A 23387-nucleotide genomic window follows, 5' to 3' on the forward strand; every position below is an offset into this window, starting at 1 on the left:
AGTTACCAGACTGCCTTATAGGTCAATTTCTTCCTCTGTTAAAGGTAGACACTAAGAGTCGGTACTTCTTATGATTGTCTCGAGGACTAAATGAGTTGAAACAAGAAAACATGAGAAATGCTATGGTATATAATAAGTGCTAGCAAAGCACTTATTTGCTATATAATAAGTGCTCAATAATTTTGATGATTTTCAGGAAACCATGGGAACAGTGGTTTAATTCCTCTGGCAAAGATAAAGCTAGCATGCTTTTCATATTGAATAGTAGGAATAGAATAGTCAAGACATAGATGTTACCTTTTATTTTGTGATACTAATATTTAGGGAGAAAGTAGATGAAAAGGTCAAAGTACTTCACATACCACTTTAACAAAGACCAAGGCATTCTGAAGAAATACATCTTATAATACAATTTTAATTGTGAGAATAAGACCAGAAGGAAATAACCAATGTGAGTGAAAATCAGTCAAATCAGGTGAGTTAACAAAGGAAGTGGCAACTGAAAGAGAAGTAAATAGTGGAGAACATAGAAAGAGGAGGTAATTTATGGAACCAGATGCTGGAGAATTAAAGATGGGATTTCCATGTACCTGCGCAGGCTCTCTTTTCATCCTCAGCAGCTTCAGGGGATTGAGAAACACGGAGAGATTCAGTCTGTTTTGGGTTCATCATCATTGCACTAGACAAATAGTTATAGATTGTACCATTAGAAATGAAACCAATTAGCATGACTGAGAATTAATGACTCATAAATGTTCCATATATTCACTGGTGCTTCCCCCTCACTGGCAAGAGGAATTTCCTTTTTGAGATTATCTTATATGACAGACTTCTGAAAGTTCCTGACTCTCCTCGATGGGAGAATATGTAAACTCAGTTCACTTGTTCATGAACTATTTATCTATATTATATATATTGATTTCAATGGAAATTTTTTTCTTTTAATCCTTCCTTTCTTTCTATCTTTCTTCTTCCTTTCATTCTTTTTTTGCTTTGTCTCTCTTAATCTCTCTGTCTTTTTTTTTTTTTTTTACCTTTTTCAGGCTAGAAACTAGAAGATTAAAAAATTGACTACCTAGTGCTTATTAAGTACCAGTTGCTGTGCTAATATGCACTTTATAGGCATTATCTATTTCAATAATCACAGCATTTATTGCCATTTACTTGATTTTTTTCAAGGTCGTAAGTTAGAAAGTTAACAGAACTGGAATATAAACTGAGGTCTTTCTGATCCCCAAACCACCAACATAACTTCCCTCCTAGAGATACCTTCTGATTTTGACAAGACTATAAAAATAGAAAAGGTTTTTATAAAATAAGACCTTTTATTCTATGAAGAGGTAACCCAGACACAAACATATGTAAGAGTCCAAAAACAATGTTCATATTTATTTTAAAATCATTTTAACTTCATTGTCTGTTTTCATAGGACAGTACTTAGGCCTATTAATGTTAATTACTAAGAGGACTGTTAATGTTAATGACTAAGATTTTTCTGCATTTACCACTACTTACTTACTTACTTACTTATTTATTTAAATTTAAGATTATTAACATACAGTGTAGTATTGGTTTCAGGAATAGAACACAGTGATTCATCTCTTACATATAATACCCAGTGCTCATACCAACAAGTGCCCTCCTTAATGCCCATCACCCATTTAGCCCATCCCCCACCCACCTCCCCTCTAGCAACCCTCAGTTTGTTTTCTATATTTAAGAGATATGGTTTGCCTCCCTTTCTGTTTTTATCTTATTTTTCCTTCCCTTCCCCTATGTACATATGTTTTGTATATCAAATGGTGGAATAAGCTAAATCCAGAAAACATCAGGATAAGAAAACATCTTCCCCAACCAGGGCAATCCAGAACCTCTAAGATTGTAGAAAGTCAGTGCTTTTTGTTAGTGTGTCTAATGCTGTTAGGAATTCAGAAGTCCCAGGGATTAGCTGGGAGAGAAAAACCCATAAACTTTCCTGTAAGCATTTAACCAAATAAAACATTCAGAACTCTAAGCTCCATAGATAGGTATAAAAAATCTGCAAAATAGTTTTAAAATAGGGGGGAACCGGGGCCCCTGGGTGGGGTGGCTCATTCTGACAGTGCAGAGTGTGCTTGGAATTCTCTTTCACTCCTTCTCACTACCCTCACCTCTCCCAAAACAAATAAACTTTAAAAAAAAATAGGGGGGACGCATTAAAAGTAAAAGTTCAAAGAAAAATAATCTCTTATCTGGGATATACTTACCCTACACTGATCACCTCTGAAACCAGTTCCTTCACTGCTTAATGAGAGGGCTTACCTCCAGAGTCTGCTTTAGGTGAAATGAAATCCAGGTACCGTGAGCAATATGGGAGGGATTGTGTCCTCAGTGTGCCAAGTGTATGCTGTAAAGAGTAGCCTCTGAGCTTGGAGGCTTTCCATCTCTATCTCTGTGTTTTAAGTGAGTCAAGTATTTGGAAAGGTTTTCCCTATCATGCTCTTGGGGGATCCTTAGCTTCCACCTTTCCCTGAGGAAAAGTTGGGCATTAAGGGCATCATGCAATAATCTACTCTTTTGAAAGCTAGATTCAAGTTAGTCCTTTTTTTTATTAAAAAATTTTTTTTAAATGTTTATTTATTTTTGAGACAGAGACAGAGACAGAGAGAGCATGAGTGGGGGAGAGGCAGAGAGAGAGGGAGACATAGAATCTGAAGCAAGTTCCAGGCACTGAGCTGTCAACGCTTGAGCCCACAAGCTGTGAGATCATGACCTAATCTGAAGTCAGACACTTAACTGACTGAGCCATCCAGGCATCCCTCAAGTTAGTCCTTTTAAATACAAGTGGAAGTATAAAAGAAAGGAGTTTCAAATGTTATATTTCTTTTTTATTAGGAGGATGTAACTTTCTTTCTTTTGCTCTGTATCTACCATGTCATAAAGGGAAGCAAGATGTTGATACCAGTCCCAGCAGAAGTTAGATCATATATGGACAGGTGACAGTTAGCTCGTCTTTGGAATGTTGCAACTATTGAACTTTGTTTCCTTGGATTTCAAGGGAATATTAGGTCTCATCCTTCACAGTACTTCCTTGAGCAGGGTCCTGTATATTAATAGTTTGAGTGTAAATCATATTAGAGGCATTTCTCTAAATGATGAAAAGAGAATGAAAGGATAGTTTCTTAATTCACTCATATATATATATATATATATATATATATATATATATATATATATATATATTTAAGTTTATTTATTTTGAGAGAGAGTGAGAGAGCATACCTGTATGCATGCATGCAGGTATGCAAGTTGGGGAGGGGTAGAGAGAATGAGGGAGAGAATCCCAAGCAGGCTCCATGATGTCAGCACTCACAAGGCTCAGTCTCATGAATGCAATATCATGACTTGAGCAAAAATCAAGAGACATGCTTAACAAACTAAGCCACCAGATGCCATTTACTCCTTTATTAAAGAAATAATTATATGAATGCCATATAACTTAATAAGATTTAAACTATTAATAATAGATTTATCTGGAGCAAATATTGGTGACCCCCTTCATCTGTCCTCTCCCAATCTTATCTCTTCTTGGAGGTAATCACTACCGTTTTCAATCTTGTGGTACAGACTTCTTTTATTGATCCTATCAATAGGGATAAGTGTACATATCAACATATATCATTGTAAATTTTTTTCTTGTTTGCAGTTTTGATTTTAAATAAATAAATTATATATGAAAGTCTATTAATTTTTTTTTATGTTTTATTTATTTTTGAGGCCAAGAGAGACAGAGCATGAGTAAATGGGGAAGGGGCAGAGCGAGAGGGAGACACAGAATCCAAAGCAGGCTCCAGGCTCTAAACTGTCAGCACAGAGCCCAAGGGGGCTTGAACTCATGAACCACGAGATCATGACCTGAGATGAAATCAGATGCTTAACTGACTGAGCCACCCAGCTGCCCCTGAAAGTCTATTTTTATTAAATCTCTGTTTTCTTTATTTCAACTTATCCCTTATGGGCCCTGCCCCTTTCCTTCCTCTTTACTATTCCATTTTCCCTTTCTTGGAGTTTCCTTTATTCCTTTCATTTCTAGATCTCAAAACATTTATTTGCTCCATGAACCATTTTGTGCCCTGAGGTCTAGAATCCATTCATAGAGATTCAATGCTTATTTACTTGCTTGAATGCTGTAATACACTTCCCAGGCACTATCTTGTATAATCATGATAACATATAGATCCTTTTATAGAGAGGAAAATACGCAAAAAGAGGCTAAGTGACTTTTCTAAGCCTTACAGCTGTTAAATGAAGACCAATGAGAGGTACCCTCTGGGGAAGGATGCTGGTTTAGAGAAGAGTTTGAGGAACTATATGCTTACCATGAAACTTGAAAAAAATAAAAGCCTTTGTAATACAATAAAGTACTCCTGGAGAGCTCTTGTTGTTCTATATCTTTTCCTGGCTGTTTGCTTGACTGTTTTCATTTTTGGAAACTCATATATAGCTGTGTACTTGTGATTTCCTTAGCTTCCTGCTTTTCCAACTCTTCCCTGTCCATTATTTCTAATACTCTTTGGCTTACATATGATGGGCACATTCAAGGATGAATAGCAATCAGAAGTGAGCCAATTTGAGACTTATTAAGAACTACAAGCTCAGAAAGCAAAAGGAAGTAGTTATCTTGTAATCAGTCATCAGACATGTTTTAAAAGTACAACAGAAACAAAGCATAGGAGACTTCTGGTTTCCCTCTGACAAGTAAAGAGCTTGCAAGTTGTCACTTGAATTTTTACAACAAGGGAAAGCTGGATGATGAAAATCATTAACTTTTTTTGTACCCGTAAGATAACTGAGGTCATAAGGCAAACTGCCACTTTGGAATCTGGAAAGAGAAGCATATTCAGAAAGATTCAAATGAAGTCTACCTAACTGGAGAGGAATCCGCTGGAACTATGAAGTTGTAGGGACACTTGATTGATAAATTTGGTGATTTGTTGTAGGCTTGAGTGTGGACTAGTGTGAGAACTTTTTGGGTGGCACATTTTTGGGGGCCTTTACATCCAAGAACCCTTCCAGGTTATCACTGTAAACATTTGAGAAGGATCTTTTCCTCATGGTTATGGCTGGGGAAGAGCAAAGTAAACATTGTGAACTAAGAGCCTTTCCTACAACAAGGGACAGGTGAAACGACCTTGTCAGAATACAATTTTAAAATCCTTCCCAGCTGGGTAAGGAAATTTTTCCCAGGCTGACTTTGCTTTTTTTCTTTTAAGTCTTCCTGGATACACCAACATAGTCAAAGGGGTAAGGGCTTCAAGAAAATACATTAAAAATGCTGCATTGAGGAAAGGAAGTAAGAGGCAGAAGAATTAAACAAGCTACATCACTGGAGATACAACCCTAAAACACAGACCCACTAAAGAATGGAAATCTAATCTCAGAAGATTATAGAAGTTCTCCTTCCTCCACAATGTACCACAATATGATCAGGGCTGCAGTATGATAACAAGAGATTACAAGAGACAGAATTGCATGTCACAGACTCTTTTCAAGGAGGAATACTTAGGGAAGCCCAAAGTCAAAAGATGAGGATAAAACAAATGCACTAGAGAGTTTTGGCCTCCATAGAGCCAAGGAAGGACGTGATAAGGTTGGTGATGCCCAAATTAAAATGCAAAAAGAAAGAGAAAGAGAAAGAAAGGAGAAGAGAATAGCCAAAAATTGTGGGACAATAAAAAGAGGCTTATTGTATGTTTTGGTGGGTTACCAGGAAGAGAAGGAGAAAAAGAAAAAAACAGAGCAGAAAAAATATTTGAAGTAACAATGAGTGAGAACAGTCAAAAAATGAGAGAACTGTAGATCGAGGGAGCCAAGAGAAGATCAAAAATGATAAATACAAAGCAAAACAAAATCCTCACATGTAAGCATATCCAATACAAACAGCAGAAATGAAGAGACAAACAGAAAAATCTAGAAGAAACCAAAGGTGGAAAGGACATCTTACCTGTAGAGGAACAGGGTAAGACGTTACAGTGAGCTCCTTATTAGAGCCATGCAAGCAAAAACAGTGGAGTGAAATATGTAATGAATTAAGAGAAAAAAACCAAACAAACATCAACATAGGCTTCTATGTCTAGTGAAATTTTCCTTCAAAAGTGAAGGAGAAATAACAAGTTTCACAGACAAAAATTGGAGGATTCCATTATCAGAAAACCTATCGTGCAATAAATGTTTAAAAAAATTCTTCAGGCAGCAAGAAAATGACATAGGCCAGAAACTTGGATTTACATAAAGAAATGAAGGGCACTGGAGAAGGAATAAATGTTAGAATAAATGTTTTTCCTTAACACAAAGGAACAAAGGAAGGTATTGTGTTATAAGGTACCTGCAAGTACATGTGAAGCAGTATAGTGTTATTTGAAAGTGCATTTAGGTTAGGCAAAAATGTATTTTAAGTCTAGGGCAACTACTAAAGATTTTTTAAAGTATAATTTATATGGTAAGAGGGATGAAATTCAATCAATAACAAAACCAATATATATTTTTACAACTTTTAATCAAGTAAAATGCAACTAAAATTTTTAAGTAATCTGTAGAGTAATAATAATAATAATGATAACAGTAGTCATTAGAACCTTTAGATTGTGGGTAAAATCTTGCTCAGAGAAAATTTTATAGCTCTTCAACTTTTAACACAATCAAATAAGAATGAATAAAATATTGTAATTGTTTTTCAACTTTTGAATGTAAGTGATGGCTAATATAGTAAACCCAACTAACATGGCAGGGTATAATATATTGAAAAGTAAATATTAATGGATGTTCACAGTAGGATCAATGTACAAAGCCAAAATAATTTATTTGAAGAAAATATTGTAATTGAAATATTAGATAATGGTTTTAAATAATGAAAATAATTTCATAGTATTTTAATTGAGGATAAAGAAATCACAGGCACAGAAAAAATATAAAAAGAATTTTATATTTATTTTTAAAAAATGAACTTGAAATACAAAAATTAAATCGATCAGTTTCAAGGTAATGTTTATTTTCAAAATGAACTCTAGAAATTGTTTACAAAGAAGATTAAGCAGATCAGTTATACTAGGAAAAAACATAAGCAAACCAATTCTAAAATAAGCACAACTTCTCTCCAAAGTCAAGACATTTCTATAGTATATTTTTACTTTATTTAATTAATTCATTTATTATTATTTTTAAAAGTTTATTTATTTATTTTGAAAGAGAAAGAGATTGAGCAGGTGAGGAGAAGATAGAATCCCAAGCATGCTCCACGCTGTTAGCACAGAGCCTGATGTGGGGCTTGAACTCACAGACTGTGACATCATGACCTGAGCCGAAATCAAGAGTCAGATGCTTAACCTACTGAATGACCCAGGTGCCCCCAAAGTCAAGACATTTCTATTTTTTATTTTTTTAATATTTATGTATGTATGTATGTATGTATGTATGTATGTATGTATTGTCAAGTTAGCTAACATACAGTGTAGTCTTGAAGTCTTGGAAGACTACTAATCCAAGGCAAACAGTGTGCTTCTTTGATACCGGGGACTAGAGTGAAAGTCTTATGAAAAGATAGATACAGTATAGCTGTATTTCTGTCTTTGATAATTCATATTGCTGCCTTTCCAAGTTTATAGCTGGATTATTAGCAATATTTTTCTCATGCCTTCTACCTCTATTACTACATAGCTACTTAGAATGCTGTTTACTTGGGCTTTAATCTTTCCTCTGCAGCCTTTACATGAAAAATTATTTATATCCATACCACAGTTCCCACTTGATTTGGAGGTCCATCAAACATGCAGTATTTCATGTCATGTTTTATACGAATTTTAGAGATTAATGTCTTACTTCCCTGGTTTCCCAATATACAAGGCTTAGCTCTTAGAAAAATTCTTAAAATAGTACCACAAAATATATAGTGTGATTCCTCTTGTATGTAAAAATGGGATATAATGTATATGAATAGAAAACTTTTCAAGAGATGCATAAGAACATATTTAACAGTGATTACTTCTGGGAAACTGGGGAAGGTGAGGGGAATTTAACACTCTTATGCTTTTTGAAAAAAATTTTTTACCATATTTCCATTAATATTGAATAAACTGAACATATATATAAAAATATTTTAAAGTAACATATTTGCCTTTTAATATGGATTCTGGACATAATGTAAGGAAGCCATTTTTACAATAGACATTTCAGGCATCTTTTCAGTTCAATAGGCAATAGAATTTTGAGTAAGCACAATTGTGAAGACCTTGAATCATGAAAGCACAGGTTTGGCCTCCATGGAGAGTATTCTACACTCAGTATGAGATGTACACATGCAAAAACATTTTGTTCTTATGAACAAGCAGAAGATAGTCAATAAACATCAGTGACTAAAAGGCTGCACCCATGTTGCCCCACTCCCACGTGGGAGTGGTCATGTTTAGTTGTAATCATTCCTTTGATATTTCTCACTCTAAAAAGCATAGGCGAGCATGGAGCGTTGTGTAGGGCTGTTTTCACAATCCAACACCAACTACTCCATTTAGTCAAAACATCTGTTTAATATCATGGACATCAAATAATTGGTTTATTGACTAAATTTTCTACTTTTCCTTTGTTGTCGTATCGAATGAATGGATTATGACTGCCATTTAGTTAATCTGATAAAGTAATATTTAAATCAGTGATTATTGAAATGTATTTTCCCAGCTCAGCAATAATGAATAATGAGTAAACTATTTTACCTTCCAACCACTGTTTTACTATCAAATGTATATTCCTAATTAGACTTTAAAAGGAGAAGTTATATTAAGGGCTCCTTCTGTATGAGAAGGCTTTAGAAATTATCTGGTATAATTTTACCCTATGGCAATTCTGTCAGATGATTATTCATTGATGCTGGAATTCTTCCGGTGGCAGAAATCTCACTTCCTAACCATAATAATAATAATCTCATGGAAGCGGATATATGTACACTCAGTTCTTTCATTCATTCATCACAAAGTAATCAATTAATTAATTAATTAAAAATTGTAAATGGATTTCAGTAATTCTTCAGGGACTAGCTTCTATTAATTACTCATCTAGTCATTTACTTTGGATAAATGTGATTGTAAAAATCATATTCGACTTTATGTCCTGTCTGTGCCTGTGAGATGTTTAAACAATTAATGCACAAAATTTTTCATCTATTTTTAAGCTCCCCCAGGTTAGGCTTTATGAAGAACTTGGTGTAATATTTAATAAACAGAAAAGGATTAATAGCAATTTCATTGACAACAATTAAATTTACGTATGTATTTCAGCTGAAATCATGTGTTTAAAATTAATTCTTATACTAACTTTAAATTCCCATGATTAAGATGCGTGAGACTGAATTTTATATTTGTTTAGATTTCTTTTCTGAACAACATTCCAGGCATTTAGTGTGGCTGATGTTAGGGCAGAATCCCAGAGTTATGTGAGTTCTCTGCTACCAGCCTTAAGTGAATGATGTGCTCTAAATTCTTATTTTTAGTTTATTAAATCAAAAGAATATGTGATGAGATATTTGTCATATTGATTACAAAATTCAAAAGCTACCTAAACCTATGAACCCCTGTTCATATGCTATAACAATGACATAAAAGGGAAACGGTACAGTGTAGTGGTTAATTCCTCAATCTCTGATTTGAGTATCAGTTACACAAAATCAGCAGGGTAACCTTGGTTAACTTATTTTGCCTGAAACTTAACTTCATTAAAATGAGAATGCATGTGCAGACTTTCTCACTTAAACCTTTTCATTATGAATATGCTTCACAATAAATTTTGAAGTGTGCTTATTGAATGTGTTAATAGCTATTTCCTGTTCACTGAGATAAGTTTCACAGGTGTCTTGTAACATTCTACTGCCTGGAAATGTTGATTCTCCTTTAAAGGGTTCCCCAGGTGTGTTTGGTTGCACAAATGTTTGTTTTCCTTTAACTTAATTTTACTCTGTACCAAACTTCTATATTCCACCTTTCTTCAGACCATGGGGATTCTAAGGCAGAATTCCCGAGATGAATGGACTGAGGACTATTAGGTCACCAAAGTATAGTTTTGTCATTGAGAGTTGATGTTCCTGCTAGAGCAGCTCTAACTTAGTCTAGTGACATCGCAGTAATAACCACAGGACATCACAGTGGAAAGATTTTAAAAATGACACAGGCGTATCTGAAGATATTGCTTTCTAATATCGTTTTCTTCATTTTTTTGGGGGGGGGGTCAGGTAAGTGAGTAAAATAAAATTAAAGTTGGTAGTCTGCTGAAATTCCAGAATCATAAGGATTTTCTCTCTCTTTTTCAATTCAACAAACGTTTATTGAATACCTCCTGGGTGCTAACTTTTAGCAGGGGGAAATGAAAATTTTTGTTTCAGGCTGCATACGTTGTTCTTTATGTCTGGATTATACCCTGATTTATAGGAAGATATTTTTGTGCCTCGATCATAGCCTATTCCAGGGGGGCCTAGAATGACTTGGACAGTGATTATTAGGTACAGTGCTTTGGACTGTGCCTTGAAGGTTTTTGAAAACTCACTAAGAATAGACCATACTTTTGGGACAGGTAAATTCTGCTGATTGTTTCTATTTATTCAAACTTACTTTACACAGAACTGAATTTTCTACTCCAGGCTTGATGTTATCCTTGAAGCTATAGGGAAATCTAAGTGTCACCAGAGAGGTATTCCAGGTTTCATGCTTGTGATGAGCATGCGTCGGTAGGAGTGGGGAAAGAATGAAGATGGGTAATGTTTTATTGGCCATGTCATGTTTAGCAAACACACCTCTGGAAATGAAAATGTGTTATGTGTGTGAGTCTCACTTGAGAAGACTATACTTTTTAGATGAATTAGTTATAGTTCAGTACCTTAGGAAATTCAAGTGTAGAGAAAGCCATTTGAAGTTTACAAATCATTGGATTCAAAATAATTAGGAGCATATCTACACTTTCACAGAAGGATTGGTTTGTGGAAGGCATCATAACTTGTCTGGTAGGACACAGAATCTTAGAAGACACAAGTCCGGGCCAGTGGGAAGAGTCAGTTAGGAGGATGCAGAGAAAACAGAAATGAGAGAGGGTTTCGGTGATTCTACCTTCCCACGGCCAGAATCACACTGTGTTCCTTTGTAATATTATACTTTATTCCTTCCCACAAAATTAATGGGGGAATGCACAGAAGCTTTGTTTCCTCCTGTCAAAAATATAAATTCAATATTCAAATTTACTATGTGATTTTCAAGGTTTGATATGTTTTGCACTGGACAGACATTACAAAAATATTTATTTCATACTTGTAACTTCTTCAAGGGCATGAACAAGATATTTGGAGATTATTGCATAGCTCATAGACTTCTCAGTGATAGGGAATGTATTCAAAGGAAATCTCTTTACAAAGACTTCTATAAACATACAAATACTGTCACCAGATAAAATTCCCTAAGAATATATTCTATAATGACTTCAAAGTTTCCAGAAGTGAGGGGGGATATAGAATAAATTAGTAAACCAACATTGAAAAATAATTTTCCAAGAGACAATTTCTTTTTTTTAAGTTTTTATTTATATTCCAGTTAGTTAACATACAGTGTGATATTAGTTTCAGGTGTACAATATAGTGATTCAACACTTTATACAACACCCAGTGCTCATCATAAGTGCACTGCTCAATCCCCATCACCTATTTCACCCATCCTCCCACGCTCCTCCCCATTTGGTCAGATTTCATGAGTATCAATTAGTATAAGCATGCCAAAGTTAGTTTTAGAAATTTGGAATTCTTTAGGAGTCTAAAGAAATTAGGGTGAAGAATTGAAAAATGTCATAAGTGTTTCATTTATTTCTAATCTGTATTAAAAAGATGAAGAAGTAATAAAGGGAAGACTCACTCGAGGAATTAGAAGACAAAAGTTTGCATATACTCTCATAAACATTTTGATCATTGAACTAATCAAGATGAGTAGGAAAAAAAAGTGAGGAATAGTATAACAGCTAGATAGTGGTAATTTTCTGTTTACTTTTTGACTATTTTTTGTTGGGGAGAGGAAATTTTCACATGGCGAAATAGCCAATGATCTAAAGAATTGACAGAAGTGTGCACTGAGATAACTGTAGATAGATGTCAATAGAAGGACATGCAAGATAAATCCACATTTCAGGTTAGAGATAGTTTAAAAAAGGAAGGAAAGTATTTATGTTGATGATGACTGAGGAACATCGCCAGGTCATTGCTTGTACATTGCCAACAACACTCATAGCTTCATCTGCCACTGCCATTTCTAGCTCTTGCTTCATTTAATAGCAATCAAAAGATTCATTAGAAGGAAGAAACGAGCTCTGAGCTACAGTGAGGAGTGCTTTAAGATGTCAGGTTGGGGAATGCCCTGAACTGACAGGATTCAGAGATGAATGGAAAGACAGGAATTAAAGTTGTTAATGGAGAAATCTGAAACTTAATGTTTCATGGAGGGAATGTCAATCAACAACAGTGTTCAGGACCCAGTCTTGCTCCCTGTGCATCCTAAGCTCTCAAAGACATGGAGTTAGACAGTGGACCCTGAGGGCAGCCTCTGTAGGGTGGCAGGTTTCAACAGGATGGCACCCTTGTTAGGTCTCTTTAGCTTTTCTAAATTATGACTCATGTTATTCTGTGGGAAATGGTGTTAGCTGGACTCCCTCCTGTCAATTCTTTTTGTTAAAATTAAAATAAGACATACATGTGTGCTTCAAAAGTCAATTCTGGATTCACATTAGCCTTTGAATGACCCTCCCCTAACTTGTTGGATTCATTTTCTTGGCTTGTGATACAGTGGCAGGCAGGTTATGGGGTTTGTCGATGTGATTAGCCATATTATGGACAGGATCAAAAATATGTAAGTAATATATAATAAGAAACTATTATCAGGTCATCCATCCATTCATCTATGCACACAAACATTTACTGAACACTTGTTAATGGACCAGAATTTGTTACTAACATACTGTGTCTCTTTAGGGAATTCATAGATGTGGTAGGAGTGACATACAGTATAGCCAAAGTAGTATCATAAACATTATGCTTGCACAGCATGGCCTGAGAACATAAAGGAATAAGGTCAGTTGCAGCTGGAAGAGGAAACTGTCCTCTGGAGGCGTTGTATGAATTGTACTCACGTATGAGAAGCAGTCAGCAGAAGTACAGGGTGCACATAGCAGTTCAGCCATAACAGACAAGCAAGCAAGCAAACAAACGTTAACAAAAACAGGATTATTCAAGTAGTTCAAGAAAATTGGAGAGTATTTTGTGGGAATAGGGGAGAATCAAGATGTGAGTCTAGGAATAGACAGAGGATACATGGCCTCATATGAAGGAGTCCAAGTGAAGGAATAGAAGTCACTAAAGGAGTTTAAGCAGGACTATAACCAATCAGAGGACTCTCCCAGAAGCCATCTTCTTTCTTTTCTCTTACTCTCTCAATTGCTTACTTCTATTTCTATTTTCTCCTCTTCTTCTATCTTTGTAAGTTCGCTCCCTTTTCCTCTCTTTTTAAAATCATCTCCATACTTAATCAAGAAATGTATCCATTCTCTCTCTCTCTTTCTCATATACATATCCAGCAAAAGATAGTATTAAAAATATAAGTATATAAAGGTTGCACCGCAAGATGGACCCCTTGCTGAGAATTTTTGCTATATTTATAGTTTTGATTGTTGACTAGAAAAGAGTTGATCACTTACTAGTGAAGTTTCATGCCATTTTTTTCACTGTTTGTGTTCTATGTTTCCTTTTAACATGCTATGCATTTTGAACTTTCAGTTTTGTACTTTTTTATTCTAAACTTTTAAAATTTTAACCTACTGTTATACTAGTTTCAGGTATACAATATAGTGACTCGACAATTCTGTATATTGCTCACTGCTCATCAAGTTAAGTGTCTCCTTAATCCCCATGGCCTCTTTTACCTTCCCCCCCACCCCGCCCCACCCCGCTTTCCTCTGGCAACCAGTCTATTCTCTGTATTTGAGTCTATTTTTCCATTTCTTTCTCTGTTGTTTGTTTTGTTTCTTAAATTCCACATATGAGTTGAAATCATATGGTATTTATTTTTCTCTGACTGACTTGTTTCACATAGCACAGTACCCTCTAGGTCCATCCATGTTGTTGCAAATGGCAAGGCCTCAATCTTTTTTTATGATTAATATCCCATTGTAAATATATATACACCACATCATTAGTATCTACCTATGATGGACACTTGGGTTGCTTTCCAGATCTTGGCTATTATAAATAATGCTGCAATAAATATAGGGGTGCATGCATGTTTACAAATTAATGTTTTCATTTTCTTTGGGTAAATACCCGGAAATGGAATTATTTCTATGTATTAAAAAAGTCAGCTACATCACCTGGTCTTGAAAGTAGTTGCTTTATGAAGAAGAGATATTGGGGTGCCTTATAACATAATGCCCCATATTCACCAGACCCTGTGCTTCATGGGTGTCTCCTATGTGTGTTATGTGTGCCCTAGTGTTTTGAGATGAGTAGATAAATCTCCTTCAGTATATTCCAGGGGCACTTTTCAAACTGCTGCTTCTCTGCAAATTTTTGTTATATGCTGGCTCTTTCAGGGCAAGGACTCAGTTTCCTATAGCCTGCATGCTCTCCCAGAGCTAAACCATCTGATTTTTAATATACCTGGAGTTAAGCCCCATTGATTGTAAAAGCTGGAGAAGTTGAGCTCCACTGGTTTTCACAGCCAACTGTTATGGGGAGTCACCATCTCAGGACAGGTCCCGCATGCCTAGTGTCTCTGGCAAGGAGTCTGATCCTCCTACATCTCTCTGTGTGTGGTGTCTTCTGTTTGTGGTGAGTCTCCCAGGAGTTTGATTCCAGACCATGTTTCTGCCCCTCATACCCTTTTCTATATGACCTCCTTTCAATGATTAACTGTGGTAAGTCTGTTCTGCCAATCTTTGGATTATTTTCAGTTAGTTGTATTAATATGGCTGTTATCTTGGTGTGTACATGGGACAAGGAGAGCTCAGGATCTACTCCATCTTCCCAGAACTCCCCTGATCTAACCTTCACTTTTGTATTTTCAAAAATCAATGTTTTTTATTAACAAATACCAATTCTTTGTAAAAGGCATCTAAATGGCAGAAATAAGGATTTTAGAAAGTTAAAGTCATGTCTAGTCAATCACATTTTACTATATTAATAATTCTAAAAAGTCAGGCATTTGTTTATGTGCATATACACACAAAGATACTATTGATTCTATTATGCAAAGTTTTCACCTCTGGTAGATCTATACCACTGTGTTTTTTTTTAAGTTTATTTTATTTATTTTGAGAGAGAGAGAAAGCACATGTGGGGAAGGGCAGAGAGAGGAAGAGAGAGAATCCCAAGCAGGCTCCATGCTGCCTCCGCACAGAGCCTGACACAGGACTCGATCCCATGAACCATGAGATTTTGACCTGAGCCAAAATCAAGAGTTGGATGCTTAACTGACTGAGCCACCTAGGTACCCCTACATGGTCAAAATATAAAAATGCCTGGCAGTCCTTGTATGTCACATCCATTGCCATTTACTTCTGTGATTGTTCCACATCTCTGTTTATTTCTGCTCTGTTTTTTTAGTTATTGGCCATGTTCTCCATAAAGAGCCCTTGTGGGAAGGCCCTAGCATCACCGCAATAGTATTTCCTCTTGGCTACAATACCCATCCCATGCCATGACCCTCAGGATGCCCATTTCTGCCTGACCTGGCAGCCCTCAAGACTATTCTTAGCCATATAGTGTCCATGGTGATCCCATCTACATACACAGTGCAGGGCTGTGCCAGGCTATACCCTGAGCATAATGTGAAGTAGCATAGGAAGAAGTCATGACAAGAGAAAGAGTGGTTGTCAGTGATGTGGGGCCTGGAAGAAAGCTTGGTGGTAGCAGTGCAGGTGGATGGGGAACCTGTGGAAATCAATTCACATGTGGAATAAGCATCAATATGTTTGGTTGTGAAAAGGGAAAGTAGTTTAGAAAATCTTATAAGGGAAAAAATTAATATATTAGTTGGATTCCTGTGAAATTGATATTTCAGTATTTTTTGATCTATCAAAATACCAATTTTATATGGTTCAAACTTATATATATATACACACACACATACACACACACACACACGGAGCTCAACAATCTGTTGTTTTTTTATTTCTATTTTTCTAGGCTTAATTAAAAAATGTTTTCTATACATTTCCTTTTGTAAACTGTTCTTTTAAAATAAATGTTTATTGGGGCGCCTGGGTGGCGCAGTCGGTTAAGCGTCCGACTTCAGCCAGGTCACGATCTCGCGGTCCGTGAGTTCGAGCCCCGCGTCAGGCTCTGGGCTGATGGCTCAGAGCCTGGAGCCTGTTTCCGATTCTGTGTCTCCCTCTCTCTCTGCCCCTCCCCCGTTCATGCTCTGTCTCTCTCTGTCCCAAAAATAAAAAAAAAATAAAAAACGTTAAAAATAATAAAATAAAATAAAATAAAATAAATGTTTATTATTAAAATTTTCATATTTTTGTACATTTAAGGTTGAATGCCTTTCCCATTTGGGTATACTATTCATAATTTAATTCCTCATTTGAATTTAGGCTATTTTCATTTTTTTTCCTTTTTTAAATAATTGTATGACATTTGCCCAATAGGTAAATTTTTTGGCTCATCTGTTCTTATTACCTTAAACAAAATTTACTGTATAGGGAATCTTAGTCATAAGGCAATTCAAAGATATTTAATTGATATGTAGTTTGAAATTGTATTCTGGAGATGTTATATGAATTTGTACTGGGAATAATAGAGATTGTTTCATCATAGCTTCACTGATGATATATTATTCAATTATTCATACATAATAGCAACTCCATATTGTTTTATTTACATTTCTTTGATTGCTAGTGAGTATGACTATTCTTCATGTGATGACTATTTATATTTATTATTCTGTCCAAGTTTTTATGTGTTTGTTCACTTAAAATTTGGTTTATCATTATATTTAACAAGTATTTCCCACATTTGTTTTTTTTCCCTAAAACGTTTATATAGAACATTAAAATTTTTGAATCTGTAGGTGTCCTTTTTTTTCTGCATGAGTTGCACATGAGGGGATGTGTTTAGAAAGACTTTTCTCACACAAAGGATTGCCTAAAAGTAAGCCTATATTTCTTCTATTTCCTGTTTCTTTTGTCATTTAAATATTCATTAAAATGCATTTTATTTACTGTTGTAAGGTAAGGAATTTAATTTTCTTTTGCCAAGTTTGGTAAATTGTGTCAACACCATTTATTGATAAATTTACCCTTTCTATACTGATTTGAAATGGTCCTTTGATAGACTCTTAATAGATCTCTCTCTGCTTTGGGATTACTGTGTTACATTCTTTACTTTGCAGCTACTGTAAACTCTTCAAAGTACTAATATTATTATTTCACTGCTCTACCTAGTGGCTTTCTGTCACTTTTAAGATATTGACCAAATTCTTTACACAGGGTAGAGGACTCTACCTTGATCAGACTCTTATTTATTTATTTGTTTGTTTATTCCAAATTGTTCTGTTTCTTCATCCTAAATGAGTATTTCCCATATCTTTCCTCTGAGTAGATCACTCTTCCTATCTTCCTCACTTATTTAACTCATATTCATCATTTAGATTTTAGCACAAATGTCTTCTTCCAGGTCATAGCAGATGGCACTGCTATGAGCTCTTATAATTCTCATAGCCCTTTGTTCTTTTCTTCAAATAACTTATCACCATTATAATCATCCACTTATATGATTAGTTGTTTAATGCCTAGCTTCACAACTAGACTACAAACTACATGAAGACAGGGTATATATTATATCCCAGAATGTGGCACAGTGCCAGGTACATAGGTCTTCATGGTAGCTGCTCAATGAACATTTGTTAAATCAATAAATTATTGTATGACTTTTTTTCAAAGGACTTTTGTGACCAAGAGTGAAATTTTTTCTGTAATGTCAGAATTTGAAACCCAGTGACATCTGTTTCTTTCAATAGCTCTGGTGCATCCTTTTGTAATTATTTTTATTTGTTCCTTTCAGGTAACACAAGGTCAATGAATAAGTCAAATTACTCTCCAGTGTCTGAATTTGTGTTGCTGGGACTTTCTACCTATAGACCAGTGCAGCATTTTCTCCTTGCTTTCTCTGCAGTGTTTTATGTAACAATTGTTCTGGGAAACCTTTTGGTTGTGTTTGCAGTGACCTTTGACCCATTCTTACATTCCCCCATGTACTTCCTTTTAGCCAATCTCTCATTCATTGATTTGTGTTTTTCTACCTTAACAGTTCCTAAGATGATTCATAACCTATACTCTGGGTACAAAACCATATCCTTTCAGGGCTGTGTCATCCAGATATTTGCCCTTCATGTCCTGGGTGGATCTGAGATGGTCCTGCTCATCGCCATGGCCTTGGACAGATATGTGGCCATATGCAAGCCCCTCCACTACCTGACTATCGTGAGCCCACAGATGTGCATTTTGCTTCTGTCCGGTGCTTGGGTTATTGGCCTCATTCATGCAGTGGTCCAGGTAGCTTTTGTTGTCCATTTGCCTTTTTGTGGTCCTAATGAGATAGATAGCTTTTACTGTGACCTTCCTTGGTTTATCAAACTTGCCTGCACAGACACCTACAGAATGGAATTCATGGTTACTGCCAACAGTGGGTTCATTTCCATGGGCACCTTCTTCTTATTGCTCATGTCCTATATCTTCATCCTGGTCACTGTATGGAAACGTTCCTCAGGTGGTGTGTCTAAAGCCTTTTCTACTCTGTCAGCTCACATCACTGTGGTGGTTTTGTTCTTCGGACCGTGCATCTTTGTTTATGTGTGGCCATTTCCCACAGTGCCAGTGGATAAGTTTCTTGCCATTTTGGACTTTATGATCACACCCATTCTGAATCCCATTATCTACACATTGAGGAACAAGGACATGAAGATGGCAATGAAAAGACTGAGTAGTCAATTCCTGAGTTTGAGAATGATCTCCTAAATAATTCACAAGAGGACAAGTTACTCTATGCATTTCCAGACAACTTCAAGTAATACAAATGCTTAAATAATAATACAAAATTTACAGGGTGCTGGTGGCTCAGTTGGTTAAGTGTCCGACTTCGGCTCAGGTCGTGATCTCGCGGTTTGTGAGCTCGAGCCCTGTGTGAGGCTCTGTGCTGACAGCTTGGAGCCTGGAGCCTGCTTCAGATTCTATATCTCCCTGTCTGTCTGCCCCTCCCCTGCTCACACTCTGTCTCTCTCTGTATCTCAATAATAAATATTAAAAAAATACAAAATTTGGGGTTGTTTTTTTCTAAAGTTACCATTTTATAATATTCAGAATAGATCACTGATTGTGAGGGTACATTGAACTATCAGATTAACTCTCTAGTTAACAAGTTGTTTGAAAACTGAATTAAAGCCCTAGGAAAAGTATGGGAAGTTGATGAAAAGCTTAGATTATAGATTTAGAATCTGCTGAAAGCATGGCCTCAGGCATTAGACTGTCTGGATTCAAATTAATCTACTTGGAGCTAACATACTCAAACTTTTGAGGGAACTATGAATTACACAACTTTCCTTCAATTTAAACCTGGGATATGAATGATTCAATTTTATTGTTTTCTGAAAAACAAAAAATATATGAGAGAGTATTTAAATAGATACCCATTTGTTCCTGGAGGAAGAAGGAACAGAAAGGGAGTGTGAGGTTAATAGAATATGGATAAGGCAGTGTAATAAGGAAAGACTGAAATATGTGGGTGGGAAAACAAGAGGGAGAGCCTCAGAAACTGCGTGTTTCATATATTTGGCCTGTGGCTGCTACTCTTACCCTTGCTTGCCCAATTCCAATGGACTCATGCCATCTCCAGTGGCTTAGGGCAGGGAAAAATGTATCTTTATTATAAATATAGAATATATATTATATTTATATATCTTATTTCACAATTTTTGAAATTCTGACTTAATGTCTGTGACCAGCCAATATTCTTTAAATGTCAAATAGATATTAATGTGATCATTTAATGGCTGATATTATTATTATCCAATAATTATTCTGTCCAAACTGTTTGTTGACAATTTTTCTCTAGTAACTTGTCTTGGGTAACTCTTTTCTTATTCCAGATATTGGTTTCAAGTATACATGTGCTTGTGCATTTGTGTGTATAATCTGTAGAAATTGCAAAACTAATTTAATTTATATTTTGCTTTGATAACAAGAAGACCAAGACAAATTCACTCCTAGAGTATAAAAGGACTCTGTGTCCTGAGTGTTTGTGATTCTTTCTGGTTATACAATCAGTAATATTTTATATTTTTCCTGTTCGTTATTACTTTGTTGTTTAATATTTATATTTGTAATGGATTCTTATTGGGTACAATACATTGAAAAGGACAAACATAAAGTCAGATTTCTGAGTGAGGAATTTGCCATATTTTTAAGGCAAGCGGAGAAGAGAGAAGACTAAATTTTTAAGCTCAAAAATTCTGAAGAATGGGGCACCTGGCTAGCTCAGTCATAGAGCCAGAATGTACTGATTCTTGATTTTGGGGTTGTGAGTTTGAGCCCCACATTGGGTATAGAGATTATGTACAAATTAAAAATCTTAAAAAAAAATTCTGAAGGGCAAAAATTAATCACCTAAAATCTTTAAGACTGAAGAACAAGAGAACCATTAAAATCATAAGTAAAACTTGGAAGGGAGGGGGGCCTGGGTGGCTTCCTAGGTTAAGTGTATCACTTAGGCTCAGGTCATGATCTCAGGGTTCAGATCCTCATTGGGCTCTGTGCTGTCAGTTAGGAGCCTGGAGCCTGCTTCAGATTCTGTGTCTCTCCCTCTCTCTGCTCCTCCCCCACTTGTGCGCAGGCGTGCTCTCAAAAAACAAAACAGAACAACAACAACAAAAAAACCCATTAAAAAAATAAGACTTGGAAGGGATATATCCAAGGAGCAGGCACAAATCACAAGTATACTGAGACTTGTAAAAATTACAATCCGATTCAAATAAACCAGTACTTGATTGGATTGAAGTGATTATAACAACATTTTATGCCTCATGGAAGAAACAGTAAATAGTTTCTGGAGGAATATTTTGTCAGATCTATATGATTTTTTTTTATAAAAATGTGCCTAAAATACATAAAATAGGAATATGCAAAGAAGCAGAGATGTATGCCTCGTAATTAAGAGGAAAATAGTTAAGAACAAGGGCGGCTCAATTGTTGAAATTAGTAAAGAGGAAAAAAAAATCATATATTTTAAGAGAGAGATTATAAAGCCAAAAAATAGAGAAAACTATAAAAATTTTAAGAGAAATGGAATATTGAAGAAAGAACCAAATATTTTAGAACTGTAAAAGCAACATGAAATTATGAATTTAAGTGGACTTAAAAACAGAGTGAACACAGCAGAAAGAATCAGTGGATTCAAAGACAAGTCAATAGATACCCATATTGATGTGCAGAGATGTAAAAGACAAAAAAAAATCAGAAGGTATATAGGTATATGCGTACACATACACAGAAATAATAATTATTTTATATAAGGGTTTGTGCCTGAGACCCTCTCTTTTGGAATATTACAAAAATACACAGGACCATGTTACCTTTACAAAACAATTTGAAATTTGGAGCCCGGTCCCCTCCCTCGGAGCCCAGGAGCCCAGCAGCACTGCTATCTTCCTGGGCCCGCATGAATGCCCCTCAGAGCAGAGGGGGTGGGGGGCGGAGCAGCTCTGGCAGGAGGTGGACACGGGAAGGATCAAGGTCTCAGCAGGTGGCCACAGAGTTCAATAGTACTGCATGTAGAATGCCTGTAAAGATGCCCTGCTGGTAGGTGTTCCAGCTGGAAGCAACCCCTGGAGCCCAGATTCTGGGCTTTCTTCTAAAGACTGTAGGGAAGAAGTTTGCTGAGGAAGGCTCTTAAGCACAAAGTGATGAATGACTGCCTCCCAGTCTCAAGAAAACGCTTTTCTCCAGCCAAATGACTTTTAGATATTTCAGATCTTTCCTGTGGCCTGGTCCTAGAGCCTAAATTCTACAGAAATTGATGAGTGTCTACTCAGATAAAGGAAACTGGGTGAAGGAGTAGACTTTAAATAATAATGGCCTGATTTGTTTTGTAAAGTGCTTTTATACTTAAAAATGTTACCACCAAATACACGTCTTTTATAAGTGAATTACTAGTGCTTCTATACCTGGAATATTATGTTTGTTTTATGGATGTTTACATTTTGGGAAGGAAAACATTTTTGTTAAAAATTTGAATATTTGTAATTTGTTTTTCCCAAGATTTTTTTTAATGATTATTTATTTTTGAGAGAGAGAGAGAGACAGAGTGTGAGCGGGGGAGGTGCAGAGAGAGAAGGAGACACAGATTCAGAAGCAGGCTCTAGGCTCTGAGCTGTCAGCACAGAGCCCAAAGTGGGGCTCCAACTCATGAAGTGTGAGATCATGACTTGAGCTGAAGTCAGACACTTAACTGACTGAGCCACCCAGGTGCCCCCCAAGATTTTTATACCATAACAAAACGTGTTCTTTTCTCATGAATTTACAGTTTGTAAATGAATACAAGCAAGTAGAAAATTGGGGGAAGAATAGGCTTTATTAATCAAATGACGTCTTGATTTTTCTAAATCTCTCTCTCTAATCATGAGAGCTGTGTTTTAGCAAACTTGTTTGGAAAGATTCATGTATATTAGATTACTCCATCCTGTGTATGCAGCAGATTTGGTCATTGTCTTCTTAATTTCCTCTATTTTATAGTTTTGGTTGTACCTTAAAAAAACACTATATTATTTCTTGTCTTCAAAATGTTTAAATGTGACCTTCAGAACATTGCAAATGATTAAAAACAAAATAATGTGAAAGTACTACAGCCTAAATGAATTCTTAATGTCACAAGTGTTTTACTTTGATGATGTACCTTTGATTTAATTGGGAACATTTTTAAAAGGATATTTGATTTGTGTTTGTAATCATCTTTGATGAGCTTGGAAATAAAATTTCTGCTCAATTCATCATTAAAAAACAATATGAAATTTGAAGTATATCTGGATCCATGGGTTTCAGATAAGGAGATGAAAATTTCTATACCTTTTTGAAACACAGAGTAGGAAGAATTCTTAAGAAAGTTGTTGATGTGGAGCTAGGAGCCAATGGCCAAGAAAGAATTCTTGCGATGTTTTCAGTGCAAAAAGTGCTTTTATTATAGGCCTGGGACAGGACCCGAGGACAGAAAGGGCTGCACTTTTGCTGTATGAAGCTGGTGGTTGTGTGCTTAGTGTGTAAGGGGGAGGGGCCTTGCAAGGACTATTAGATCATAAATGTAT

The 23387-nt window shown here is 35.8% G+C and overlaps 1 protein-coding gene and 1 long non-coding RNA gene across 5 annotated transcripts in view; one reads left to right on the forward strand and one right to left on the reverse strand.

The window, feature by feature from the left end:
• Positions 1-23387, reverse strand: part of LOC144616546 (uncharacterized) — a 71906-nt gene continuing 48519 nt past the window's right edge. For all 4 annotated transcript variants that reach the window (XR_013555908.2, XR_013555907.2, XR_013555905.2 and 1 more), the window contains 2 exons: positions 591-679; positions 1-86 (listed from right to left, as the gene is read on the reverse strand). This is a non-coding gene — a long non-coding RNA (uncharacterized LOC144616546). The remainder of the gene's footprint in view (positions 87-590; positions 680-23387) is intronic.
• On the forward strand, positions 18115-19053 carry LOC132669684 (olfactory receptor 4F6-like). Its single transcript, XM_078447692.2, has one exon. The coding sequence runs from the start codon at positions 18115-18117 to the stop codon at positions 19051-19053; it is 939 nt and encodes a 312-aa protein (XP_078303818.2).

The sequence above is a fragment of the Panthera onca genome, chromosome B3 (assembly GCF_046562875.1).
Source record: "Panthera onca isolate mPanOnc1 chromosome B3, mPanOnc1 haplotype 2, whole genome shotgun sequence".
Classification (NCBI taxonomy): Eukaryota; Metazoa; Chordata; class Mammalia; order Carnivora; family Felidae; genus Panthera; species Panthera onca.